General features: G+C 37.2%; 1 protein-coding gene across 1 annotated transcript in view; it reads left to right on the top strand.

The window, feature by feature from the left end:
* The window catches only part of LOC107721270 (nesprin-1-like), a 134,749-nt gene that overhangs the window by 14,515 nt on the left and 96,566 nt on the right, over positions 1-23,668 (top strand). The window contains 37 exon segments of the mRNA XM_016529194.1: positions 1,995-2,015; positions 2,633-2,725; positions 2,862-3,040; positions 3,320-3,516; positions 4,625-4,734; positions 4,972-5,010; positions 6,069-6,176; positions 7,371-7,508; positions 7,763-7,927; positions 8,093-8,205; positions 8,344-8,512; positions 8,735-8,831; positions 10,243-10,439; positions 10,519-10,683; positions 10,916-11,065; positions 12,245-12,388; positions 12,849-12,998; positions 13,197-13,355; positions 13,898-14,062; positions 14,142-14,276; positions 14,369-14,527; positions 14,613-14,821; positions 15,649-15,721; positions 15,816-15,980; positions 16,197-16,355; positions 16,572-16,667; positions 16,788-16,952; positions 17,170-17,328; positions 17,545-17,640; positions 19,564-19,704; positions 19,790-19,950; positions 20,905-21,055; positions 21,197-21,424; positions 21,526-21,624; positions 22,293-22,480; positions 22,588-22,711; positions 22,849-23,015. Coding sequence (XP_016384680.1) covers positions 1,995-2,015; positions 2,633-2,725; positions 2,862-3,040; positions 3,320-3,516; positions 4,625-4,734; positions 4,972-5,010; positions 6,069-6,176; positions 7,371-7,508; positions 7,763-7,927; positions 8,093-8,205; positions 8,344-8,512; positions 8,735-8,831; positions 10,243-10,439; positions 10,519-10,683; positions 10,916-11,065; positions 12,245-12,388; positions 12,849-12,998; positions 13,197-13,355; positions 13,898-14,062; positions 14,142-14,276; positions 14,369-14,527; positions 14,613-14,821; positions 15,649-15,721; positions 15,816-15,980; positions 16,197-16,355; positions 16,572-16,667; positions 16,788-16,952; positions 17,170-17,328; positions 17,545-17,640; positions 19,564-19,704; positions 19,790-19,950; positions 20,905-21,055; positions 21,197-21,424; positions 21,526-21,624; positions 22,293-22,480; positions 22,588-22,711; positions 22,849-23,015 — 5,234 coding nt within the window.

Here is a 23,668-nt window from a genome sequence, read left to right as displayed (position 1 = left end):
AACCTCCACATCATCTAGTCACTTGTGCACATCATAAAAGCAGTTTCTCATTCTTTTGAACAAGCTGCGATTGCTTTGGTACATTCATGCAATTGATTATGTACATTTATCTGCGGTTTGCTACATTATCATTTGCTAATGTCATGTTGCTCAAAATGTATTATATAGTTCTCTGTGCAAGAGTCTTAGCCCTCAAAACATAGGCATTAGTTCATCATATAAGTCATTAAATGCAAAATGGTTCATCTAGTTGTCATAAAGTGTCAAGCACATTTTTTTACACATTATTATTAGACTTTTTGTAAATTTGGCATGAATTGTGCAAGTGAATCTTGACTTTCACTAATGAAGAGAATGTAGATCAACAAATGACAAACCAGTTCTCTGAAACAGCTCAAAGGTGCATCTCATGAATCTTCAGTTGGAAAGCATATACTGTACAGACAGAGGACAACACAAGAGTTACACATTCTGACAATGGACTTTCTTATTTTTTTATTTTCATCTTTGTGCCCATATTTCCTTTTTCCTGTTCTATGCCACAATGACATTGTAATGTTTTTTTTGTTTGTTTTTTGTTTTTTTTGGTCAGACCACTAGTAAAAGTGTAAGTGGAATTCTATCCAGTCTCTTTCAATCAATGTCCCACATACCGTAATGAGTAAATTTGTACTTTTTAAATGGATATATTGCATACATAAGCATATGGCATACTGTTCAATACAGTAACTGTCATCCAAAATGCTGCCATAGTTTACATCAGGTAATACTAACAAAGTGCACTGTTATATTGACAACATGACTAAGCATTTTGACTATCTTGTTTGTGAACAATGGCACAAGTACTTTTCATTCTGATGGCACTGATATGTTCATTGACATAAATACTTACTTTTGAGAGATGAACTAAAGATTTTGAGTAAGTTACAGGCTTTTGCAGGTAATCCATTGTATGGTGCTGTTTGTACGAATTGTAGTGCACTGTTATATTGACAACATGACTAAGCATTTTCTTGTTTGTGAACAATGACACAAGGACTTTTCATTCTGATGGCACTGATATGTTCATTGACATAAATACTTGCTTTTGAGAGATGAACTAAAGATTTTGAGTAAGTTACAGGCTTTTGCAGGTAATCCATTGTGTGGTGCTGTTTGTACAAATTTTTTTGAGAAATGCACATGCATTTTTGCAAATATTAAGGATGATTTGAGAAATGCACCAAAGCAACTGAGAAAAACTGTAATGTAGCGCTTTTATAATAGATAAAAAGAAGAGGATTGCTGTCATTGTCTAATATTTTATAGTAAAACCATGGCGTTTTGAAATGGGGCCCATTTTCCCCCCTTTTATAAACAGGGTATTTTTTCATATCATCTCTCTTGGGAGAAGCACAGATATTTAATTTACTGTATAGCTGTGCTTCAGACTGTAATTATACAGCCTGTCAGAGAATGAAGCTGAGCTAAGCCTCCCACTCCTGAGGTGGTCTGTCTGTCTGAGTATCTGATCTCTCAAGAAGCTGAGGATTCATTTCGTAAGCTACAGTCTTTCACCATCTTATCTGCCTCTGTCATCCCTCTCTCATCTCTCTCTATTCCCTGTGGAGCACAGTGGGAGAAACCAGAGTACAGAACTGTTTTGTATTATGCTGAAGTGTACTTTTATGTGCAATATGGGACACAATATTTTAAATTAATGGGCTTTTTTTTAAGTAAGTGGATGTTATGATTATGTATTTTTGCGTGGATTTTTCATTCTTTCGACTTATGTGTGGCTGGTTTTTAGTATTCGTGCCTTGGTATGTTTATAACAATAGGTGCATGTGTGCAGTGCACACCTTGTCTGTCACTGAAGGGTTTTAGGTTATCACAGAGCTGAGGCTCCTTATCACCTGTCCTTCAGTTGATGGGTCACACTTTTGTTAACAGCATGCAATGACCTCTATTCTTCTTCCTCTGTCTTTCTCCCCTTTGTTTTGTCACCATTTCAGTCGGCCTACAGAGGATCTCCGGTTAGTGTGACCTTTCTTTTGACTGTCTATATGTCTATGATTGACATTATCACTTTCTGAAACAGGGTCTCTCCAAATGTAACCTTGAATTAAGAATTGACTTGATAAAAGTGATAGCAAATCAGCATCCAAAAAATACAAAATTCTGTGCTTATTTACCCTCATTTCATTTCAAAATAGTATGATTTGCTGTTGTTCAAGGAATACAAACGGATTTTGAGCTGCTCTCTTCCATATTAGAATATTTTATATACTATGTTAGTGTGTATTAATATTTTGAATTAGCTTTTATTGTTATATTTACAATTTTCATTTTAATTATAGTTTAATATTAATAATTTTGTTTGATTAGTTGGAAATATTTCTATTTAACTTTCATTTATATTTATTTCATTTTTATTTTTAGTAATTTAGTACTTCAACGATAGCTTGCAATACATTTTAGTCAGTATTCACTGAAAGTCTTGCTTGACAGCCATTCATCATTCTCTTTCAATATGTGTAAACAAAAGAATTAAAGTCATGTGGTTTTGAAGTGGCAGGAGGGTGAGTAAATAATGACAGTTTTTCTTTCTTTCTTTCTTTCTTGCTTGCTTGCTTTCTTTTTTGCTTAACAGATTAAATTAGTTAACATCAACACAACAGATGTGATAGACGGCAGACCCTCGATTGTGCTTGGGTTGATTTGGACCATCATCTTATATTTCCAGGTAAAAAGTATTCGAGTAATTTCCATAAATATTTCAACCATTCTTCAACAATAATGTCTTTAAGTTACTATAATTTAACAAAATAACAGAGTAGTTAATAACATTTTCGACACTTCCTCTGCATCTTCTTGTTCAGATAGAGGAGCTCACCAGCCATCTACCAGCCCTACAACCTCAATCTAGCAGCAATTCATCAGTGGAAAGCTCCAACAGCACTGAGACCAGCAGCCCACCTGTCAAACGCAAGCCCCGCCTTTCTTTTCAGGGCGGGGCCAAGAGAGCCCTTCTCAAATGGGTGCAGACCACAGCAACAAAGTAAGAAATGTATTATGCTTGTGCAAGGCATTGAATGAATATATTGTTCTTTAATCCCGTTTCCCTAAGTAAAGCATATGACAGCATTCTTCCTGGGTTTTGACATAATTGTAACGAATCAGCTCATGGGAAATATGAATAATTGTTCATGGGTCCTCATATGGCTTGTTAACTGAGGGGGGTTACAGAGTATTTGTTAAATATAAAAACAAAATATATATTGTGTGTTTGAGTGGTCCAGACGCTACATAATGTACATACGTACGTGTGTGTTTTCAGGAGATTGGGTCTGGATGTGAAGGACTTTGGTCCCAGCTGGCGCACAGGGGTGGCTTTTCATGCTGTCATCTTTGCTTTGCGACCCCATCTGGTTAACATGGAACGTGTTTGGAGGAGACCCAACAGGGATAACCTAGAAGAGGCCTTCTCTTTGGCTGAGAGAGAACTGGGCATCCCACGATTACTTGATCCTGAAGGTGATACCAGTCATACAGAAAAACAGAACATGTTTCATGTTTGCAATTTTTGGTCCAAATCATGACTAGAGATTTGATGCGGAGTCTGTTTGTGATATTAATTCACAAATATGCTGCTTTGTACATAGTAACAGACAGACAGAGTTTGTTTTTTGACTGTGTACTTTCAAATTGTGTTGCACAAGGCTCTAAGCGCCAAATGCTTAAATTCTAATTAGCAGCATGCCACTCACAGAGGATATGATTGATTAATTTTTAATGGAGGGGTTAAGTCTTCGACCTGCTAGACGCCATCTGAGCTTCCTCGTTGCTTCCTACAGGAGTCTGACAAATGAAATTTGACATTTGAACGATTAGTGGCCCATTAGCCACGGTAAAGCTGACTGAACAAATAGTAAATGCTAAGTCAAGGGACATTGTCAGCCATGGTTCTTTTGTATAAATTTTTTGATACTTTTGGAGCTTTGGTGTTGCCGACTTTGCATCTAAAATATTTCTCTTTTGTAAAGGTAACCATCAGTGAAGCCTCTGCCAGACCATATCGACTTGACGATTGCTGTTTTTTAGACATTGCACCTGATATTAAGCACAAAAAGCTTAAAATTGCACAAAAGTATTAAGCAGCACAACCATTTTCAACACTGATAAATATTAAGAAATATTTCTTGAGCATCAAATTATCAAATGTTTCAGATTCTTGCTATAGCATTATCGAAAGTTGCAATTACTCCCTGGTATCATTTTCAAAATACACCAAATATGTTGTGCATACAATCTTTAAAATTTGAGTAGGTAATTTCAAGGTGTGTTAAAGCTAAATGTTAATGCATGGATGCACAAAAACAGGAGACGGGAGGTAAAGCTAAAAGGAAATGACTGTGACTGAAAAAATCAATTAAATCAAATTAGCCACAGAACAATGAACCACAATGAGTGAGTAAAAATTTCAACAAACCTTTTTAGGAAGAAAAGCAGCTTTTGAATAGGGTTAGTTATTATGGGCCTCATCTGAAACACAGGGTGTTCATTGCAGGACCTGTATTTTATTTTAATTTTGTTGAAAATTGTAAAATTACTGTACATTTAAATCTTCTTTAATATGATTTAGATGTGGATGTGGACAAGCCAGATGAGAAGTCCATCATGACATATGTGGCACAGTTTCTGAAGCATCAACCAGATCGCCAAGAGACAGAGATAGGGCGGCAACAAGAGGAGGTACTATAAATATTTCTCATCCTATGACTAAACTTCAACCAGCTCTCCGTTCACTGTATGTCTCCTGGTCTGATGCTCTTTACTCTGTTAAATGACCACTATCAACAGTCTGTCTTATTTGTGGATTCACGTCTCTCTACTCACCATTTTCTTACACTATATTTCTCTCTTTTTACTCCTCCCTCTGTTTTGTCCACTAATGTCTTGTTGTTTACGTGCATCCCTTTTCGTCTCAAGTTTTATCTTGCTCCTCGAGCCATTGAAGAAATGTTAGAGGTACGTTTGCTTGTATAAAACACATTATGCCTGCTTTGACTGCTCCACCACTATTTCCACCTGCTGCTGTGCCATGTAGTTTAAAATCCTTTCAGTGGAATTTTGCCTTCCTTTTCATCATGAGTGGCGCGGATGTTGTGTGGATCAGGTTTAATAGTCCAGGGCATTATACACCTTTGATATGCCCAGTATAATTTTACTCCCTTTTCTATTATATTTGCATTACAACTGGGTGACATTTGCATGACAATAACGACCTTTGGCTTTGCGTTGATACTGATAACCTGATGATTAGCATTAGTAGCAGTCTTTAAAAAATAATAATGGTTCATAACCAAGTTGAAGCGCTGAATTGATCCTGTCACCACCTGGTCCTTTTGTAGAAACCATTAGTTCCCTCATGCCACCGTCTGCACGTGTTTCAAAGTCACTGTAATTTGAACCATTTTCACCTCTTTGTTATACATTTAAACTGAGACAATGTAGGTTTTAATATTTCAGGGCATTGTATGCCTGTGACAGCATTCGATTCGGGGAGGCGGGGAGGTGAACACGCGGCAGACGTTGGCAAGGTCATGATATAATCATTTTGATGACCCAAAGGCATTGCCTCGTGGAGGATGCCAAAATGTATGATGAGCACCGGAAGAGTAGGCTTAATTTCATTAGAATTATCTGAACACTGCTCTCACTTTCTCGCTCTTGTTCCTAATTCATAATAGGGAGGGTAAATGTGTGTAAAATGATTAGTATCTCCCCCGCAGAGCTGATTTCTTGCTCCCCCGTGGAGAGGTTTGGGGCAGATCCGTACAATGGAGGAGAGGAACTCTGCAAACAGCATGAGTGCAAAGTCTGCGTTGGATTTATAAATGTGGCATTAGTGATGCATGTTTGAACTGCGAAATTGTATTGAGTCGGGGGTTTAAAATGCATTAAATTACTTTAGGTAAGCAAATGATAAGTGTAGAGCTCCCCAAGGGCCTTAAATCTGCACAAATGTTTGCTTTTTGTCTTGTTTCTACAATCCTAACTAACTCGGCGCTCTTTTCTTCTCTCAGAGGGAGCAGCGTAAGACACTGAGGGAGCTGAAAGCATGGGCAGATCAGTTGGAGAGAGACTGTGCTCAAGCCCAGAGGGATGGAGGAAGTCTCGCTGTGCAGTACCAGGTGAGCTCAGGGTCACAATCAGAACCTATTGGCTGAAAGCAATGTAGACAACATATGATATCAATTGGATGCCCAATGCCTGGGTGGTCAAATGGCCACTATTCATACTGATATCCAAGACAACAGTGTGGCTGTTGGTTGAAATACTGATATACTGGGTAGGGTTCAGAAGACTAGACTGTTAGTAAAAATACTTCATGTTTTTATTTATGAAATTTAATACAACTGTTTTCACTTTAAATAATGTTATAAATAGCTGGAAGCTGACTAGCATGAATTTCAGATTTTCTTACAAATTACTCTTTCTTGCAAAGAAGAAATGACTCTTATGAACCGAATCAGACTCATTCAGTCAGCAAATTGTTCAGAGCCATTACTAAGTTCACAAATAGATCCCTCAATAAAATGTGAGTCATTCTTTGGTTATGTCTGAACCTATTTTGAACTGAAGTGCTTTTGAATAAACATTTTATCAAGCTATGCTGTAATTTATTAACCAAAAAAAAATATGTTAAATAATATAATTTTACAATATTACTGTTACTGTTTGAAAAAGATAAAAAAATGTAATTGACCCCAAACTTTTAACCAGTAGTATATGTTGTCAGGCATGATTTGAGATTTGAAATTTTCACAGTGGTCTCAGATTTTGGACACCGCTGTGTGTATAGTCATCATAATTCATATGACTCTGTGTAAGAAAAATGGTAAATGTAAAAAAAATATGGTAGATCCCAGACAAAACACTGGTTGCTTAAAACTCAGCACACTCCCACATACGCATGCAGACAATGCTAATATACATTAGAGCTGAGAGCACTCACTGCTCTTATAATCATGGGCACTACACACCAGTGAGCGACGTCTGTTGCTTTCTGTAGCGCCCACAGACATGTTCCATATTCAGAAGAACCAGAGCTCAAGCAAAGACCGCATGGGTAGAGAGAAAGTGGAAAATTGGAGCCCATTATTGCATGAATACATGCATGTGCAATTTGGCTGTTTAAATTCTTTTTCAGCTTTTGGCATGTCTCTCTTTCTCTTGCTTTGTCATTTTTTGGACAGGCTGTGTTATCTTGCTGTCTTTCTCCTATTAGCATTACATTGGATGTTATTTGAATATTCAGAATTTCAGTAATTCAATTTCCTGTAGTTCTCTCTTTCTTTCACTCACTCGCTCTCTCTTTCTCTCAGACATTCAAGCGTTATCGTGTACAGTTTGAGGTGCAGAGAAGACAATTGGAAACATGCATTCAGTCCACTCAGAAGGACGACAAGCTGACTGCAGATCAGGCTCTGGTCAAACAGGCCTGGGAGAGACTGTCTGCATGGGTCAGATACACCATAGATTTGTATTATTTTTATATGAAGCTAATTATAATAAATAACCCTAATCTTGGATTAGGTCTAACCCTAATCCTAGTCCATTTACTTTATTTATGAATCACTTAATAATTTTTACCTTTGAGGACATTCAGATTTAGTCAAAATAAGTCCACAAAAAATCCACACAAGGTGTTATATTGTTTTTGTGACAATTTTTTTTTTTTTTTGTGACAGTTGATGTGGTATTTTTCTTACTGCAGTTTTTGGATTGGCATCTACAGCTGGATAGTGGTTTGCCTCATCCTTTGGGTGAAGTTGGAGTGTGGTTACATCAAGCAGAGAAGATCCTACAAGAGGAACTGGTCCCTCAGCAAGCCCATGACGAGACCGCCAAAGCCATTCACAAAAAGCGACTACACGACCAGGTAAATCAAGGAAATCTGTGTTTTTCTGTATGAACATGTATGGTGTATTGGAGAATGGATGAATGAGAATCTATTAATGAGTCTTAACAAAACTGCCAAAAACTTCACTTTCTTCCTTTTAACATGAATTCTGAGTCTTACATTTATCTGTGTTTTATTGTGCAGGAGATCTTAAGGCTTCTTGAAAGACACAAGCAGACCTTGCAGTTAATACACAGAGACAGATGTGTTAATAATGTCCCCATTCCCATGGAACAACTGCAAGACATGGCAGAGAGGTAAACATCATAATATTCAATTTATAATAGAATTTAAAATTAAATTTGCAATGCTATAAATAAAACTTTATTATATTATATTATATTATATTATATTATATTATTAACCTGCTTTTATTTACCTGCCTTTATTTACAGATTAAACTACATATCTACCTCCTCCCATGTTCACTTGAGCAAACTGGAATTCTGGGAGACAAAATACTCTATGCTGGCATTTTTGACACTAGCTGAGTCCAAGCTCAAATCCTGGATAATTAAATATGGCCAACTGGAATCAATGGAGCTTTTGCTACAAAGCTATGGTGTACGTTTTCAAGCCAGAGAGATTGCAAGAGACTGTTTAACTGTTTGTTTGTTTTATTCTTCTCTCAGCTCCTCCATTGCCTAACCATGCAAACATGTTTTCATACATAATAATTTTTTGAGTCAATTCCATCACATTAAGATACTTATTACTTTACTTTGTGCTTTGATTCCACAATTAAAATATCTGATCTTTACTTGTGTTCATTCTTTGCTTCTGTAGTCTTTTGTGGAGGGGCAGCAGTTCTTTGAGAAGTATGAATCCAGCCACCAGGCTCTTATAAACGCTGCTGAGCTCTACATTAAAGCAGACAGCTCAGGTATGCTTCATATACTGAACAATGATGTGCTTAATTATACAGTATGTATGCATGTATGCCTATGGTTCTGCTAAATGGTAGCTTGGTAACAGCACTACAACTTTTAGCAATGATTTTGCAGTTTCATCCTGGTTTCACTGGTTCAGGTAATTACTTCTTTTTCCTCATCAAATTATATGAGAATCAGTAATTATGGAAAAATATGTTTTCCTAAATAACAGAAGGAGGTGCACGGGGAAGAAGGGGATTTTTATTTATAAATGTTTTTTATCAGGGCTCATGAATTTTAGCGGTAGTGGGTGTCTTGGGTGAATCAAAAAATATATTTGTAATGTAGAAATCATATCATGGCTGTGCAGATAAAGGCACAGTTTTTTTTTTAGAGAAAATGCTTAACATTTCACCATCTCAGTGTCCAGAGGACAGAATGATAGCAGCTCACCAGCGAGTTTAATCCTTGCGGACTCAGTAGTCAATCAGTCTCTCTGCCTGTAGCATCTTCCTGCTGTCTCTGTCTCTCTCGGTGTTTCATTCTTGCTCTTTTCTTTTTGGTTTTTCTTTCTCCTTCTACGTTCATGCCCCTCTCCTCGGGCCACTGGTAAATGAGGTTTTCCCAGGCACAGAGCTCAAAAGGGAATTCCAGTCCATTAGTGCAGATACTGTATTCTAATTGGGTTTCTTTGGGCAATAGACTGCCAACATGTTGCTTTGTTCGTGCCTAAGGCAATCTCAACATAGAGGTGGTCTTTGTGTTATATATCTGAAGTGTGATTGGAAGATCACAAAATGCATCTCCCAGAAGCCAATCACATCTTATCGTTGTGATCTAGTGCAGTGGTTCTCAACTGGTGGGTCGCAACACAAAATTGGGTAAAGGGTCTGTTCTAAAAGCATCACAGTCAGGAGACGTTATGTCCTGTTATATTATAGAAATAAATAAAATATAAATATTAGATAATGTTTATAAATAATAATAATAAATAATCATTTATAATAAATAATATCATTTTAGATTTAAACTTTAAGAAAAATCTAGTGAATATTAGAAATGTTGCCTTTGCAATGAACTGAAATAACTATTTTAAGTTGAAGTACTAAAATGACTAAAAACTATAAACAGAAATGTAAAAAAAAAACTAAATAAAAAAACGTATAAAAATGACTAAAATGAATGTAATCTCAAAATATAAAAAGAAAAGTTAAGTTAAAATATTAATAAATACTATAATAGCATTTACTGTAAAAATACTAAAATTACACTGTATATTGTCACTGCAATGCTTATAAATAGCAATAATAATTACCTTTTGAAAGGGAAGTTTAAATGCTTGTTGTTGACATCAAGGACTGTATTTATTAGTGCTTTCATGAATCTGCTCTGCTTTTGTATGTGCATGTTTTGACATTGTAGTTGAGGGAGGGGTAAAGCTCTTCCTGCGAGAGGTGTCTGATCAGTGGAGGAGTCTGTCGGTGGAGGTGCGAAGCGTAAGGTCTATGCTGGAGGAGGTGCAGTGTAACTGGCTGAGGTACAACAGTTGCGTGGCCTCATTGCAAGCCTGGCTGGAGGACGCTCAGGGGGCTCTTAAACAACCTGAGAACACCAAACGGGTGAGACATCCACGTACTGTATATGAAAATTACTAGTAGGGCCGTGTTTATACATTCTCATTCTCTTTTGTTCTTCTAGGAGTTTTTTCGTAATCTTCCACACTGGATGGACCAGCACGCTGCTATGAATGATGCAGGGAACTTTCTGATTGAGACCTGTGATGAAACAGTGACACGTGACATAAAGCATCAGCTCCTGCTTCTCAATGGAAGATGGAGGGAGCTATTTCTGAAGGTCAAACAGGTAAACAAGCGTGTTCACATCTTAAAGACAAGAAACTGGGCAGTTTAAAGAGATGGTTCACCCAAAAATGTAAATTCTTTCACTGAATCTTTATGCCTTTGTTTCTTTCTTTAATGCCAGAACTGCTATAAATAATTAATTTTGTGTTTCATGGAGGAAAGAAAGTCATATGGAGTTCATGTTTAAGTGAACCATTCCTTCAATTATAAACTCTGTTTTTCTCTCTTCACAGTATGCTTGTCTTCCTGAGACTCATAATGTGAGGATGCACCAGGATGTCAGCTTAGACATACAAGAGTTTCTGGACACTTCCATTACCAAACTTTCCTCGCCGCTTCAAGTGTCATTGTTGGATGTCAAAGCCTTTATGCAGGATGCTGAGGTAAAGAGGTTTCAACATTTACTGTATTTGGAGTGTGTTGTTAAAGGGGACATCAGATGCCCATTTTCCACAAGTTGTTATGACTCTTTAGGGTCTTCATGAAAAGTCTATAACATACTTTGGTTAAAATATCTCAATGGTAGTGTAAAACAACACCCTTTTTACCTTGTCAAAAACAGCTCTGTTCACAGCGACCCGTTTCGGTGCATGTCCCTTTAAATGCTAATGAGCTCTGCTCACCCCACCCCTCTCTTCCGTGGGGTGACGAGCAGTTCTCTAAAGCAGTGTTTCCCAACCGGGGTGCCTTCTGTCGAGAGCAGGGGTGCCATGTTACCGAATATCTATACTTTTCAAAGTATCATATCGAAGTTAGAAATTCAAATATTGTGACAAAATTAATTTTGTAGGGTGCCACAAATTTGTTAAAATTTCCAAAGGGTGCCACGACTAAAAAAAGGTTGGGAAACACTGCTCTAAAGCTGTAAACTTAAGCCGTTTTCGTCGTGGAACTTGCTAACTAGCACATTATTAGGAATAATTTTTGCTAGTTTCATTAAAAAAAAACCTAATATTCACTTCTTCTGGAGGTGAAGCTGGATCACGATTGATTCACGCGAACATAAACGCATTTTGATAGATCGGGGGCGCATTCGCTTCAAAAACAAAAGTAATCCACTGCGTCTTTAGCGGCTCAGATGTCGGGAGTAAATGACGACTGCTATGTTCATTATTTCATCCAACAACAAAAAACCTCAATCGCTTAAGAGACATTCTTGTCTACACCTGCTCCAGCATCGAAACAATGCGGACTGTTTACAGCTCACTCAGGGCGGGTCTGTGGTAAAACACCAGAGTCAATCAACAATCATGGGAGGGGCCTGCCAAAAGTACGTCACACTGCCAAGAATCTGTGAACAGCTTGATCTGAGAAAGAGCTTATTATTTATGGGGATTAAAAAAAAAAAGCACTGGGTGGATTTTTATCATTATAGGGTGGTTGTGTACACACACTGCCAACACACATTTATGTTCAAACACCATGTAAAAGTGAATTTTGCAGCTGTTGTCCTCCTTTTTTTTTGTATGTGGCCACAGAAATGATAAATGCAAGACTGTTATGCAAGTTCAATTCATTTGAGTTCACCTAAGCTTTCTGATATAATTTCACATGCATTATAGGACATCAAGCACAGGCTGCCTGGTGTGGAAGCACAATATAAGGCAGCTGCTCGCTCTGCACAGCTTCTGGCCAAAGACTCTGTTCATGGTAGCGGAACTAAAGCACTTTCTTCTATAACAACCGCAGAAGCACAGCTCCATCAGGTTTGCGCAATGTTTGCACAATATTATGTTATCATTTCCATCTGAAAAGTTCTAGTGTTGTTTTTATTTGGTGGAACACAGAATCAGACATTTAACAGGAGCATTCACTCTAGTCTTTTCAGTACATTTAAAGTGACGGCGATCACAGGCTTTCTTTCTTTAAGAAAGAAGAAAAGCATCATTAAACAGAACTAGAACTATAAATGCAAGTCTTTTGGACCACTTCATGGTACTTTCTATCAGTGTTGGAGCTGGACAACCTCTGGTCACCATTCACCTTCATTATATAGAAAAGAATAGCATGAACATTCTGCTAAATATCTGATTCTGTGTTCCACCAAATAAAAACAAAATCACATAAGTCTGCAACAGTATGAGGGTGAATAAATCACAGAATTGTCATTTTCAGTGATATGTCTGAGAATAAATGTTGTGTGATTGTTTGTTTGTATCCTCACAGCTGAAAGAAAAGTGTCCTTTAATTCTGAGGGAGTGCCAGGCTCTATTTCCTCTGTTAGAGGAGTTAGAGAAACAAATCTCAGCTTTCTACCAGACAGCGGAGCATGCTGGACACATCATCACACAGCAACACAACCAGGAAATGTGCCAGGTCAGTACAGACCACTGGGAGAAAAAGATTATTGGACCATGAAGAATACAGTGTGGTCAAGTAGTAATTATGTGACAAATAAGAAGTGCCTGTCTTCTGTAATCCCACAAGGATTCAGTAGGGAAAAAATCCCTGGCTGTATCTGTGTGAACTAGAATTGATCTCTGTGTTTATTTCTGTTTTATTCATTTTTGCCAGGAGCTACAAACTCAGCAGCAGACCTGTAAGCGTTGTGTTTGCGCTATGGAGCGCAGTTACCTGTCCCTACAGAGGGCACTGTGCTGTGCGAAATCTCTGCACAATTTTGACATGTCGTTCCTGCAGAACAGAGTAACCGAGATTCAGACAACTGCACAGGTTGTACTACATTACAGATGTGCAATAAACTTTTCATACACTACCATTCAAAAGTTTTTCTTTTATTCAGCAAGTTGTTTAAAAAAAAAAGTAAATACATTTTTAATGTTACAGAATATATCAGTTTCAAATAAAGGCTGTTCTTTTCAACTTTCTATTAATCAAAGAATCATCTTTTCCACAGAAATAGTAAGCAACAAATCAGTTTTCAATGTTGATAAAATAAGAGAGCACCAAATCAGCATATTATAATGATTTCTCAAGGATCATGTGTTTTTGAAGTATAAATAATCTCAATTTCACAAAAAATTGACCCTTATGACTGGTTTTGTGATCCAGGGTCACATATACAGTATATGCAATCCAAGTCTTCTGAAGTCATACAAAATTTAAGTCATCATTCACTAAAAATCCTTACCTCTGCAGCCTCTCTAAGTGGAGATTCTCTAACTCTTGCTTGTGTTCTATTGAAAAAAATCTCTAGTTTGGATTTGTTTATCAACTACAGATCTGATAGAGTAACTGTGTTCTGCTCTGGTCAGGCTCTAATGCAGGAGGCTTTAGAATGGAGGCAGGTGGCAGAGACTAATGGCAACCTCATGCGGAGATATGAAGAGTCTCGTGCTGACCTGGAGAAAGCGCTGCGTGTGGGCCAGGCCTGTTTAAAGGAAAGGGGAGAACCAGATGAGCTGTTCCTCAAACATAATGTACGTCAATAATGTCTTACCCTTCAAACATATTTAACTTGTCTTGTTTCTCTAATTAAGTGTGTAATTATTTGCTCAGGAGTTCTTTGGGCGACTGGACCAGCACATTTTAAGTGCTTATTTAAAGGCGTGTGATGACCTCACTGATATCATCTCTGAGGAAGACCAACAGAGTCTGCAGGAGACAGTCAGACGACTGCACAAGCAATGGAAGGTCAGTTGAAAGGTTAAAAAAGATGAAAATGAAGACAGTTTAACAGGAACTTCTCCTAAAGGATTAATCATGATGCATTTTCTTTCTACCAGGACATTCAAGCCGAGGCCCCATCCCATCTGCTCAGACTCCGGGTGGAAACAGAGAGGCGTTTGGTGATGGCCATGCTACAGGAGTGTCGGGTAGAGCTGAAAAGGGAGGACAAGGCCCTGCTCACAGCCGGCAGTGAAAGAATGATCAAAGAGCACAGGGTGAGATACAACAGATGACGAAAAGATCTTGCAAGTTACATTTCATGAAAATTGAATATTAACATTTATTTATGTGTCTTAATAGGCCTTTTTCAGACAGAAAACCCCTCTTTCTGCTTGTGAGAAGCGACTAAAGACAATGGAGCATATCTGTCAGGATCTTCCAGAGAATGACATGGGCCATCAAATGCTGGAGGAGACCAGAGATCATCTTTCGGAGGTCAGGGGTTTAGTAGAACGAACACACTTGAGACTACAACAGCACCCGGATAAATGGAGAGAGTGGCATGCCAGGTGAGATGCAAATATTACATTTCACATTGGGACACATTACAGATTGAATTCTGTCCATATTGCTTGTCAATTGCAATTCAATTTAAAATGTTATTAAATGCACTTTAGAGCTGAACTTTAGAGTGATTTTTGACCTACTTAAGCAAGGCTCTTTTTTTACATTTGTATCTGTAATTTTTTATGCAATTATAATTAATTATATTAAAGCATACTGCTGAATATAGCATTTATTATAAAATAAAATGTATTTAATGTAATTTCTATTGAACGTTGTATGCAATGTATTTAAATTTTTATTTTTATTTTTAATTACACATTTATAATGATGAACTTGCAATTTAGTATTTATATAATATACTTCTATAAAATATTTTAACTTTGAATATAATATAAAAAAACGTAAAATAACACACTATATTTAACATTAGAATCAAGTACTTTAATTGTGCTTTTGTATACTATACTATATTATACTATTTAGTATACATACGTATGTTATTGACAAAAGTGTGTCAATAACAAATGTGTATGACAAAATATTATTAAAACATAAGTATGTAAAATGTACTTTAAAGTAAAATTATTCATTTGACATTATTATAAAATGCCCTTTTTTATAAGTGTACTTAAGTGTGTTAAGAAGCAGTAATTAAAGTATACTTTCTTTAATTAAGCTTAAGTAGCCTTTTATTTCTTCTGCAAGTACTTTTTATTAAAATACTTTTAAAATTTGAATTAAGTGCACTTTCTCACAAGGGACAACATATGCTGGTGATCAGGTTGTTTGACATTTTCAGGATTTTTTTTTTTTTTGTGCTGTGCTCCAGGTTCAGTGAGCTATCTGGATGGCTTCTTTCCCAGCAGACGTCTCAGAGTGATGCTGAAATCTCCTCTGTCCAGGTAAGCTCACCCCAAATCTACATGCTGTATATGTGAATGCAGACCACTGTCTGCTGTGTGACTTCAGCTGACCTCTCTCTTCCTCCCTCTGCAGATGCAGCGTTGGGCGGTAAAGGCTCAGGGCGAGACTCTGGACTGGCTCAAAGCTCGTCTCGCTGTCCTGGAGGACATAAGTCCTGAGAGTGAGGTTCACACACAGAGAGCTGCTCTTGATAAACTCTCACAACAGTTTTCTGCACTGCTGCTGTCTCTGTCTGAGGTGAAGGGTGCTCTTCATGTCTTCATGTTTGCTCATTGGCCATAAATGCCATGTTCACTTTGGAAAGGAAATGTTATGCAAATGTTAATATATGGTTATTGGAATATAATTTTCCATTTTTGCACATCATCTACAGGAACTTTGTGTTGTACAGATATCTGTGGCATTACTGTTCATGACATTTTGCATGGTTAAACTCTTTTACTGTTTTCTCAGGATGTTCCTGTTGCAGTGGCCAATGAAGGGACCATAAAGGCTGGAGAGGAGGTGAAGGAGGAGGTAAATGATGAGGAGGTGATCCAGACACAGGAACACAGAAGAATACTGAACGCAGAGAATGTAACAGAGGCCAAACAGCTGCTCCTCATTCACCAGGTAGAATTCATTTTGTTGACACGCATAATGCAATAGACATGATGAATCTGCTCTTCGATTTTATTTGCTAATCTGATAGCTGTGAATAAGTGACTCTTTGTCATGCATGATATTCCAAGGGGGAAAATCTCAGAATCATTTATTTGATTTTTGTCTTCCCCTTCCATTTTCCTTTCTCGTTCTTGCCTGTCTCACCCTTTCATGGTGTGTACAAAGCAAAATATGAAAACCCAGCAAAAAAAAGAGCCAGATCTCCGTGCTCCAGTTTCAGTGAGCTATCTGGATGGCTTCTTTCCCAGCAGACGTCTCAGAGTGATGCTGAAATCTCCTCTGTCCAGGTAAGCTCACCCCAAATCTACATGCTGTATATGTGAATGCAGACCACTGTCTGCTGTGTGACTTCAGCTGACCTCTCTCTTCCTCCCTCTGCAGATGCAGCGTTGGGCGGTAAAGGCTCAGGGCGAGACTCTGGACTGGCTCAAAGCTCGTCTCGCTGTCCTGGAGGACATAAGTCCTGAGAGTGAGGTTCACACACAGAGAGCTGCTCTTGATAAACTCTCACAACAGTTTTCTGCACTGCTGCTGTCTCTGTCTGAGGTGAAGGGTGCTCTTCATGTCTTCATGTTTGCTCATTGGCCATAAATGCCATGTTCACTTTGGAAAGGAAATGTTATGCAAATGTTAATATATGGTTATTGGAATATAATTTTCCATTTTTTGCACATCATCTACAGGAACTTTGTGTTGTACAGATATCTGTGGCATTACTGTTCATGACATTTTGCATGGTTAAATTCTTTTACTGTTTTCTCAGGATGTTCCTGTTGCAGTGGCCAATGAAGGGACCATAAAGGCTGGAGAGGAGGTGAAGGAGGAGGTAAATGATGAGGAGGTGATCCAGACACAGGAACACAGAAGAATACTGAACGCAGAGAATGTAACAGAGGCCAAACAGCTGCTCCTCATTCACCAGGTAGAATTCATTTTGTTGACACACATAATGCAATAGACATGATGAATCTGCTCTTCGATTTTATTTGCTAATCTGATAGCTGTGAATAAGTGACTCTTTGTCATGCATGATATTCCAAGGGGGAAAATCTCAGAATCATTTATTTGATTTTTGTCTTCCCCTTCCATTTTCCTTTCTCGTTCTTGCCTGTCTCACCCTTTCATGGTGTGTACAAAGCAAAATATGAAAACCCAGCAAAAAAAAGAGCCAGATCTCCGTTCTCAAGGTAATTTCTGTAAAGACGACTGGGCAGCTCAGGAGAAACACCTGCAGGTAACGCTTTCAATCAAATGATGATATTTACACATAGGCCATATTATAATTTGTTTTAATCCCATGGAAGTGTCTGTAAAAACTCTTCGGAAAGATTTCCATATTTGAGCTCATAGCATTTTAGCCACATAGGCAGGATCCTAACTGTTACATATATTTTATGTATATTTGTATATATATTTAATTATGATTGATCAGATCATTTATTTCTGTTGATACTTCTGTGTACTTTATGTATTGTATAAAATATTCTAAACTAAACTATTAGAATCTTAACTAATGACTAATGGTAGTTCTCATTTTATTTTTTCTAGTTATGCCAAGCTCTAAACAATTTTTTAAGGTAGAAATTGTAATGAATGAATGAATAAATAAATAAATAAAATCCTTATACTTAATCCTTATCCAGTAAATCACAAACAACTGGAAAAGTCATGGGAACTTTGAATGTTGTTGTGGACAATGGGGGGTCCTTGCAATCAAAAAAGACCTTAAAATGATCCGAGCTTGTTTCCAGCAGAGAGTCATTACTGTTTGGCTACCATTCGAGTACATATTTACTGTTTATGCATAAAGTGTAAGCCTGTAATGCAACGAAAAAAACTGCAAGAAATGTAATCACTCCGATTACTTTCTTTTTGCACATCATCTACAGGAACTTTGTGTTGTACAGATATCTGTGGCATTACTGTTCATGACATTTTGCATGGTTAAACTCTTTTACTGTTTTCTCAGGATGTTCCTGTTGCAGTGGCCAATGAAGGGACCATAAAGGCTGGAGAGGAGGTGAAGGAGGAGGTAAATGATGAGGAGGTGATCCAGACACAGGAACACAGAAGAATACTGAACGCAGAGAATGTAACAGAGGCCAAACAGCTGCTCCTCATTCACCAGGTAGAATTCATTTTGTTGACACACATAATGCAATAGACATGATGAATCTGCTCTTCGATTTTATTTGCTAATCTGATAGCTGTGAATAAGTGACTCTTTGTCATGCATGATATTCCAAGGGGGAAAATCTCAGAATCATTTATTTGATTTTTGTCTTCCCCTTCCATTTTCCTTTCTCGTTCTTGCCTGTCTCACCCTTTCATGGTGTGTACAAAGCAAAATATGAAAACCCAGCAAAAAAAAGAGCCAGATCTCCGTTCTCAAGGTAATTTCTGTAAAGACGACTGGGCAGCTCAGGAGAAACACCTGCAGGTAACGCTTTCAATCAAATGATGATATTTACACATAGGCCATATTATAATTTGTTTTAATCCCATGGAAGTGTCTGTAAAAACTCTTCAGAAAGATTTCCATATTTGAGCTCATAGCATTTTAGCCACGTAGGCAGGATCCTAACTGTTACATATATTTTATGTATATTTGTATATATATTTAATTATGATTGATAAGATCATTTATTTCTGTTGATACTTCTGTGTACTTTATGTATTGTATAAAATATTCTAAACTAAACTATTAGAATCTTAACTAATGACTAATGGTAGTTCTCATTTAATTTTTTCTAGTTATGCCAAGCTCTAAACAATTTTTTAAGGTAGAAATTGTAATGAATGAATGAATAAATAAATGAATAAATAAATAAATAAAATCCTTATACTTAATCCTTATCCAGTAAATCACAAACAACTGGAAAAGTCATGGGAACTTTGAATGTTGTTGTGGACAATGGGGGGTCCTTGCAATCAAAAAAGACCTTAAAATGATCCGAGCTTGTTTCCAGCAGAGAGTCATTACTGTTTGGCTACCATTCGAGTACATATTTACTGTTTATGCATAAAGTGTAAGCCTGTAATGCAACGAAAAAAACTGCAAGAAATGTAATCACTCCGATTACTTTCAGTTGGTTTCACCTCTACAACAATTAGACGTGAAATGGTACAGTAATGTGTGATTCTCATTGGTCATTAGGTCACTGTGAGTGCATGGCAGGAGTTTGAGGTGGAGAGAGAGGCCATCTGGCAGTTTGTGTGTCTTGTCAGTCCTGTCCTGCAGAGGGAGCTCATCTTCAGCAGCCTGGACAACCTCAAGATTGAAATGAAAAATGTTAAAGTGAGAGCACAGACAGAAAATATAGTCGTTTGTTTAATGAACTTTGGGCTGAGAATAATACTCTTATCTGTGTGTGTTTGTTTAGGAGCTTCATGAGCAGGGTAACATGTTTGCTGTAAGAGCTGAGTCCCTGGTGAAGAAGGCAGCAGATATTAAACTTGGTTCTCAGAATCAGTCTTTACTACAGGATCAGGCCCAGTCCATAAAAGAGAGGCTGCAGGAGATACAGGCCAGCCTTAGGAAAATGTAAGACGGAATTAAGTCAAAATGTCTGCGTCTACTGTATATACATGTACTGTACAGTTCAAGAATATTTCATTTTCAGTTATGTCCGATGGTGGCAGTCTGCTGATTTTCAACAACCTCACTCAGAATTGTTATGTTTTTGGGCATATTTGCAATGATATCTCATTCTGATCAAATCTTCTAGTGAATTGGGTGCTAAATAATGCAGTACAAATGCTATCAAACGCAGTGTGCAGAGCACTTTCATGACTATGTATAATAACAAACTTAAGTACACTTAATAAGTGCACATTGTAACAATGTCAAATTAAAAGTATTACTTAAATGTACCATCATTATGTTACTAAACATACTAAAGCACATGTAAACTATTTTTTTAATTATAATTTTAACTAGAATATTACTGGATACATTTCAAGTTAATTTTAATTTTTAGATAATTTTTTATTTTTATATTTTAGTACTACATTGCAGCTTTATTACAAATGTGTAATATATTGTAATATATTTAATTACATTCCATGACATGACATTACATATAATTTTTTATAGAAATTACATTAAAGTATATTTCAGATTGCCATTTATGGTATGTTTGTTAGTACATTTGGCAGTCCACTTTAACTCAATGTACAATAGGAGTAATTATGAAATGACACATAAAACTGTATTTAAAAAAGAAATGTATTTAAAAATAAAGATCTATTTAAGTACATCAAAAAACACTCTTAAGTTAACTAATTGCATTTAATATATATTTAAAATATAATAAATGTTAATTTAATTGTAAATAACATGCAATTAAGTGTCTGAAAACATTACATCCAGTTTGCTCTTAATTAAATTATTCTAAAATATATTATTTCTGCGCTTGGTTATCTTTTTAAATGTATGCTGAAGTGTACTTCTTTTTCACAAGTGATGTTTCTTTCCTGTTTGTCTCTGTTCCAATAGCTTGTCAGATCGGGAGATGATGCACAGATGGTGGCAAGGTTTCAGCCGTGAGTCTGAGGCTTTCTTCTCTTGGGTCTGTGATAGTAAGAAGGAGCTTGAAGCTTTCACCAGAACCTCTGCCGACCTGGATGAGCAGATACACACTTTGGAGGTAAACAGAGAAAATGGATGTTGTAAACCTGGATCAGAAGACTGTAACTTAATAAACATAACCAAATTAACCAGACAACATGATAGGTTTCATTTAGCGCTCAGTGAATGATGTCTCCTCGTTGTTTTCGCTCATTCTTAGATGCTGAAGGAGGGCTTAGAGGAGAAGATGGACATCTTTAGCCGATTGGAGGCAGAGTTTCATACCTTAATTCATTTCGTCACACCGAATGAGGCAGGGCGAATTAAAGCACGTCTGATGCAGATTGGAAGATACCGGGAGGAGTTTAAGAACAGTGTGGAGCAAAGAGAAGCAGAGCTTCACTCTAGCTTGAAAAATACAAAACATTTTATCCAAGATCTCAATGAGGTGACACTACATACAGTACATGGCTCTATCTGCTCCTCTGAATTGATATATTATTTAAGCCATTCTAGGTGTGTATTACTCAATGTTTTCCCGCACCTTAGGTGGAAGGTTTCCTGAATGGACTACAGGAAAAACTGAACGTACCAGTTACCTCATGTACATCAGCATCAATGACATATAAAACTCTCCATGAACATATGGTTAGTATTACATGTGTTTGGGAACAGATGACTTAAAGACCTAAATAAAACATTCTCCATACCATATATACAGTACTATATTGACCAGGGGTGTCAAACTCAAATCTGGGGCCACTAGCCAAGAGCTTCAACAAATATCATTATTTATACAATCATCACAATCTAATTTTGATGTATTAGTCAAAAATTCTTTAAATGGAAAAAGACTCAAATATATACCAATCAGTTCACATGTACAGTATGATATTTGTGAATATTAAATTTTATTTCAGATAAATAAAATTAAGGATTAGCTGCGAAGTGTCTGTTTGTTGTCGTCTCCAAGGATACAGCTTCACTTCATCTTTGTGTTTTATAATAAGCCATGTGGAAAAATATATTGACTGCTGTTTAATAATCCTTAAGAGACTATTGAAGACTAAACCAAAATGCAGAAAGTTAAAATCAATTTGCAGACTGGCTTAAAGGATAAACTATTTACACTTGAAAGGCTGTATGTAATAATCCCCAAATTTGGCCTGTGGGCCAAAAGTATTAGACCCCTATTCAAGACCATATACAGTTAAATTTCTCTTAACTGTTGTTTTTAAAAATATGTTTATTTAAAGGCCCCTGAATCTGCTAGAGTAACATTATTGTGACACAAATGGCATTTCTTTCATTCTCAGGATGTAGTGCAGCGTCTACAGCAGCTGGGGCCCAGGCTGATGTCTCTGAGTCTTGGCTGGAGGAGGCTGTCTGATGGCGGACGGTTGGAGAAAGATGTGGCTGACCTTCAGCAAGCTCACAAATTACATACCCAGCAAGCCACTGAAAAACAATCCAAACTGGAAAACCTGTTGACTCTGTGGCAAAGGCATGTGTTTGAATGTATTTGTTACCAAGTGTGTGTTGAAAGAGGTCTTTGTTACACAAATTAAAACTGTAATGTAAAACGCAATGTTTTGACTCTTTGGTTTTTAGATATGAGAGAGATCTCACACTTTTGCAGTCCTGGTTGAACAGGTCCGAATCTCTATGCAGTTCAGATTCTCCATACCTGACCACAGACAATGTGAAGCTACACAGCCAGCTTCAGATGCTGCAGGTGAAGTCAGAGGGCATTTTAGAGATTTTTTTTTAACACTCTTGGTTCCTTTTTTAAAATCCTGTTGTGTGAAAATGTGGGACTTTGTGTCTTTAATGGCAAATAACCCATAATTTTTTTTCCGTATGATGTACCAGGACATGCAGTCAGAAGTTCCCTCTCAGGAGGCTTTGTTGGAAAGTTTGGAGACCCGTGCAGAGTCTCTGTACTCTTTGACCTCAGAGGAAAGGACCTCAGAGCTTAGAGATCTTCACTGTAACCTGGAGGAGAGGTGGTGTTCTCTCAGTACCAATATACCACTCAGGTACTAACAACATCATTTTTGGGCTTTTTAGTCCTGTTTGCTGATGTTCTCATAAAATATTCATGGGGGCATATGCAAAATCTGTCTATAATGAGGATGTTTCACATTAGGACCTGCCTCGCATTAGCATTAGCATGTAGTAAATTAAGGTTAAATAGTTTGAAAGCATCTCTTATGCTCACCAAGGCTGCATTTAGTTGATCAAACATTCTTTGTAAAATGCAGTATGTTTCTCATTGCATGTTCTACATGGTTTCATTCGTATATTCCTTTAAAGGGGTCATATGATGCGATTTCAATTTTTCCTTTCTCTTTGGAGTGTTACAAGCTCTTGGTGCATAAAGACGATCTAGAAAGTTGCAAAGATTAAAGTCTCAAATCCAAAGAGATATTCTTTATAAAAGTTAAGAGTCAGCCACACCTACCTAAAACGGCTCGTTCTAACACACCCCCACATGTCTACGTCACTATGTGGGAAGATTTGCATAACGCCGCCCAAATGTTCACGCAAAGAAAGCAGGCATAACTTTTATTCTCGCTGTAGTATTGTTGCCGCCGCAGCCATGTCGTGAAGACGCTGTGTGCTTCGTTGTCAAAGCGAATCTACTTTGTTTGGTCTTCCAAAAGAGGACAATATCTGCTTCGTCATGCCT

Source organism: Sinocyclocheilus rhinocerous, unplaced genomic scaffold (assembly GCF_001515625.1).
Source record: "Sinocyclocheilus rhinocerous isolate Xijiao unplaced genomic scaffold, SAMN03320098_v1.1 scaffold271, whole genome shotgun sequence".
NCBI classification, from domain to species: Eukaryota; Metazoa; Chordata; class Actinopteri; order Cypriniformes; family Cyprinidae; genus Sinocyclocheilus; species Sinocyclocheilus rhinocerous.
This window is presented reverse-complemented; position numbering and strand designations above follow the sequence as displayed.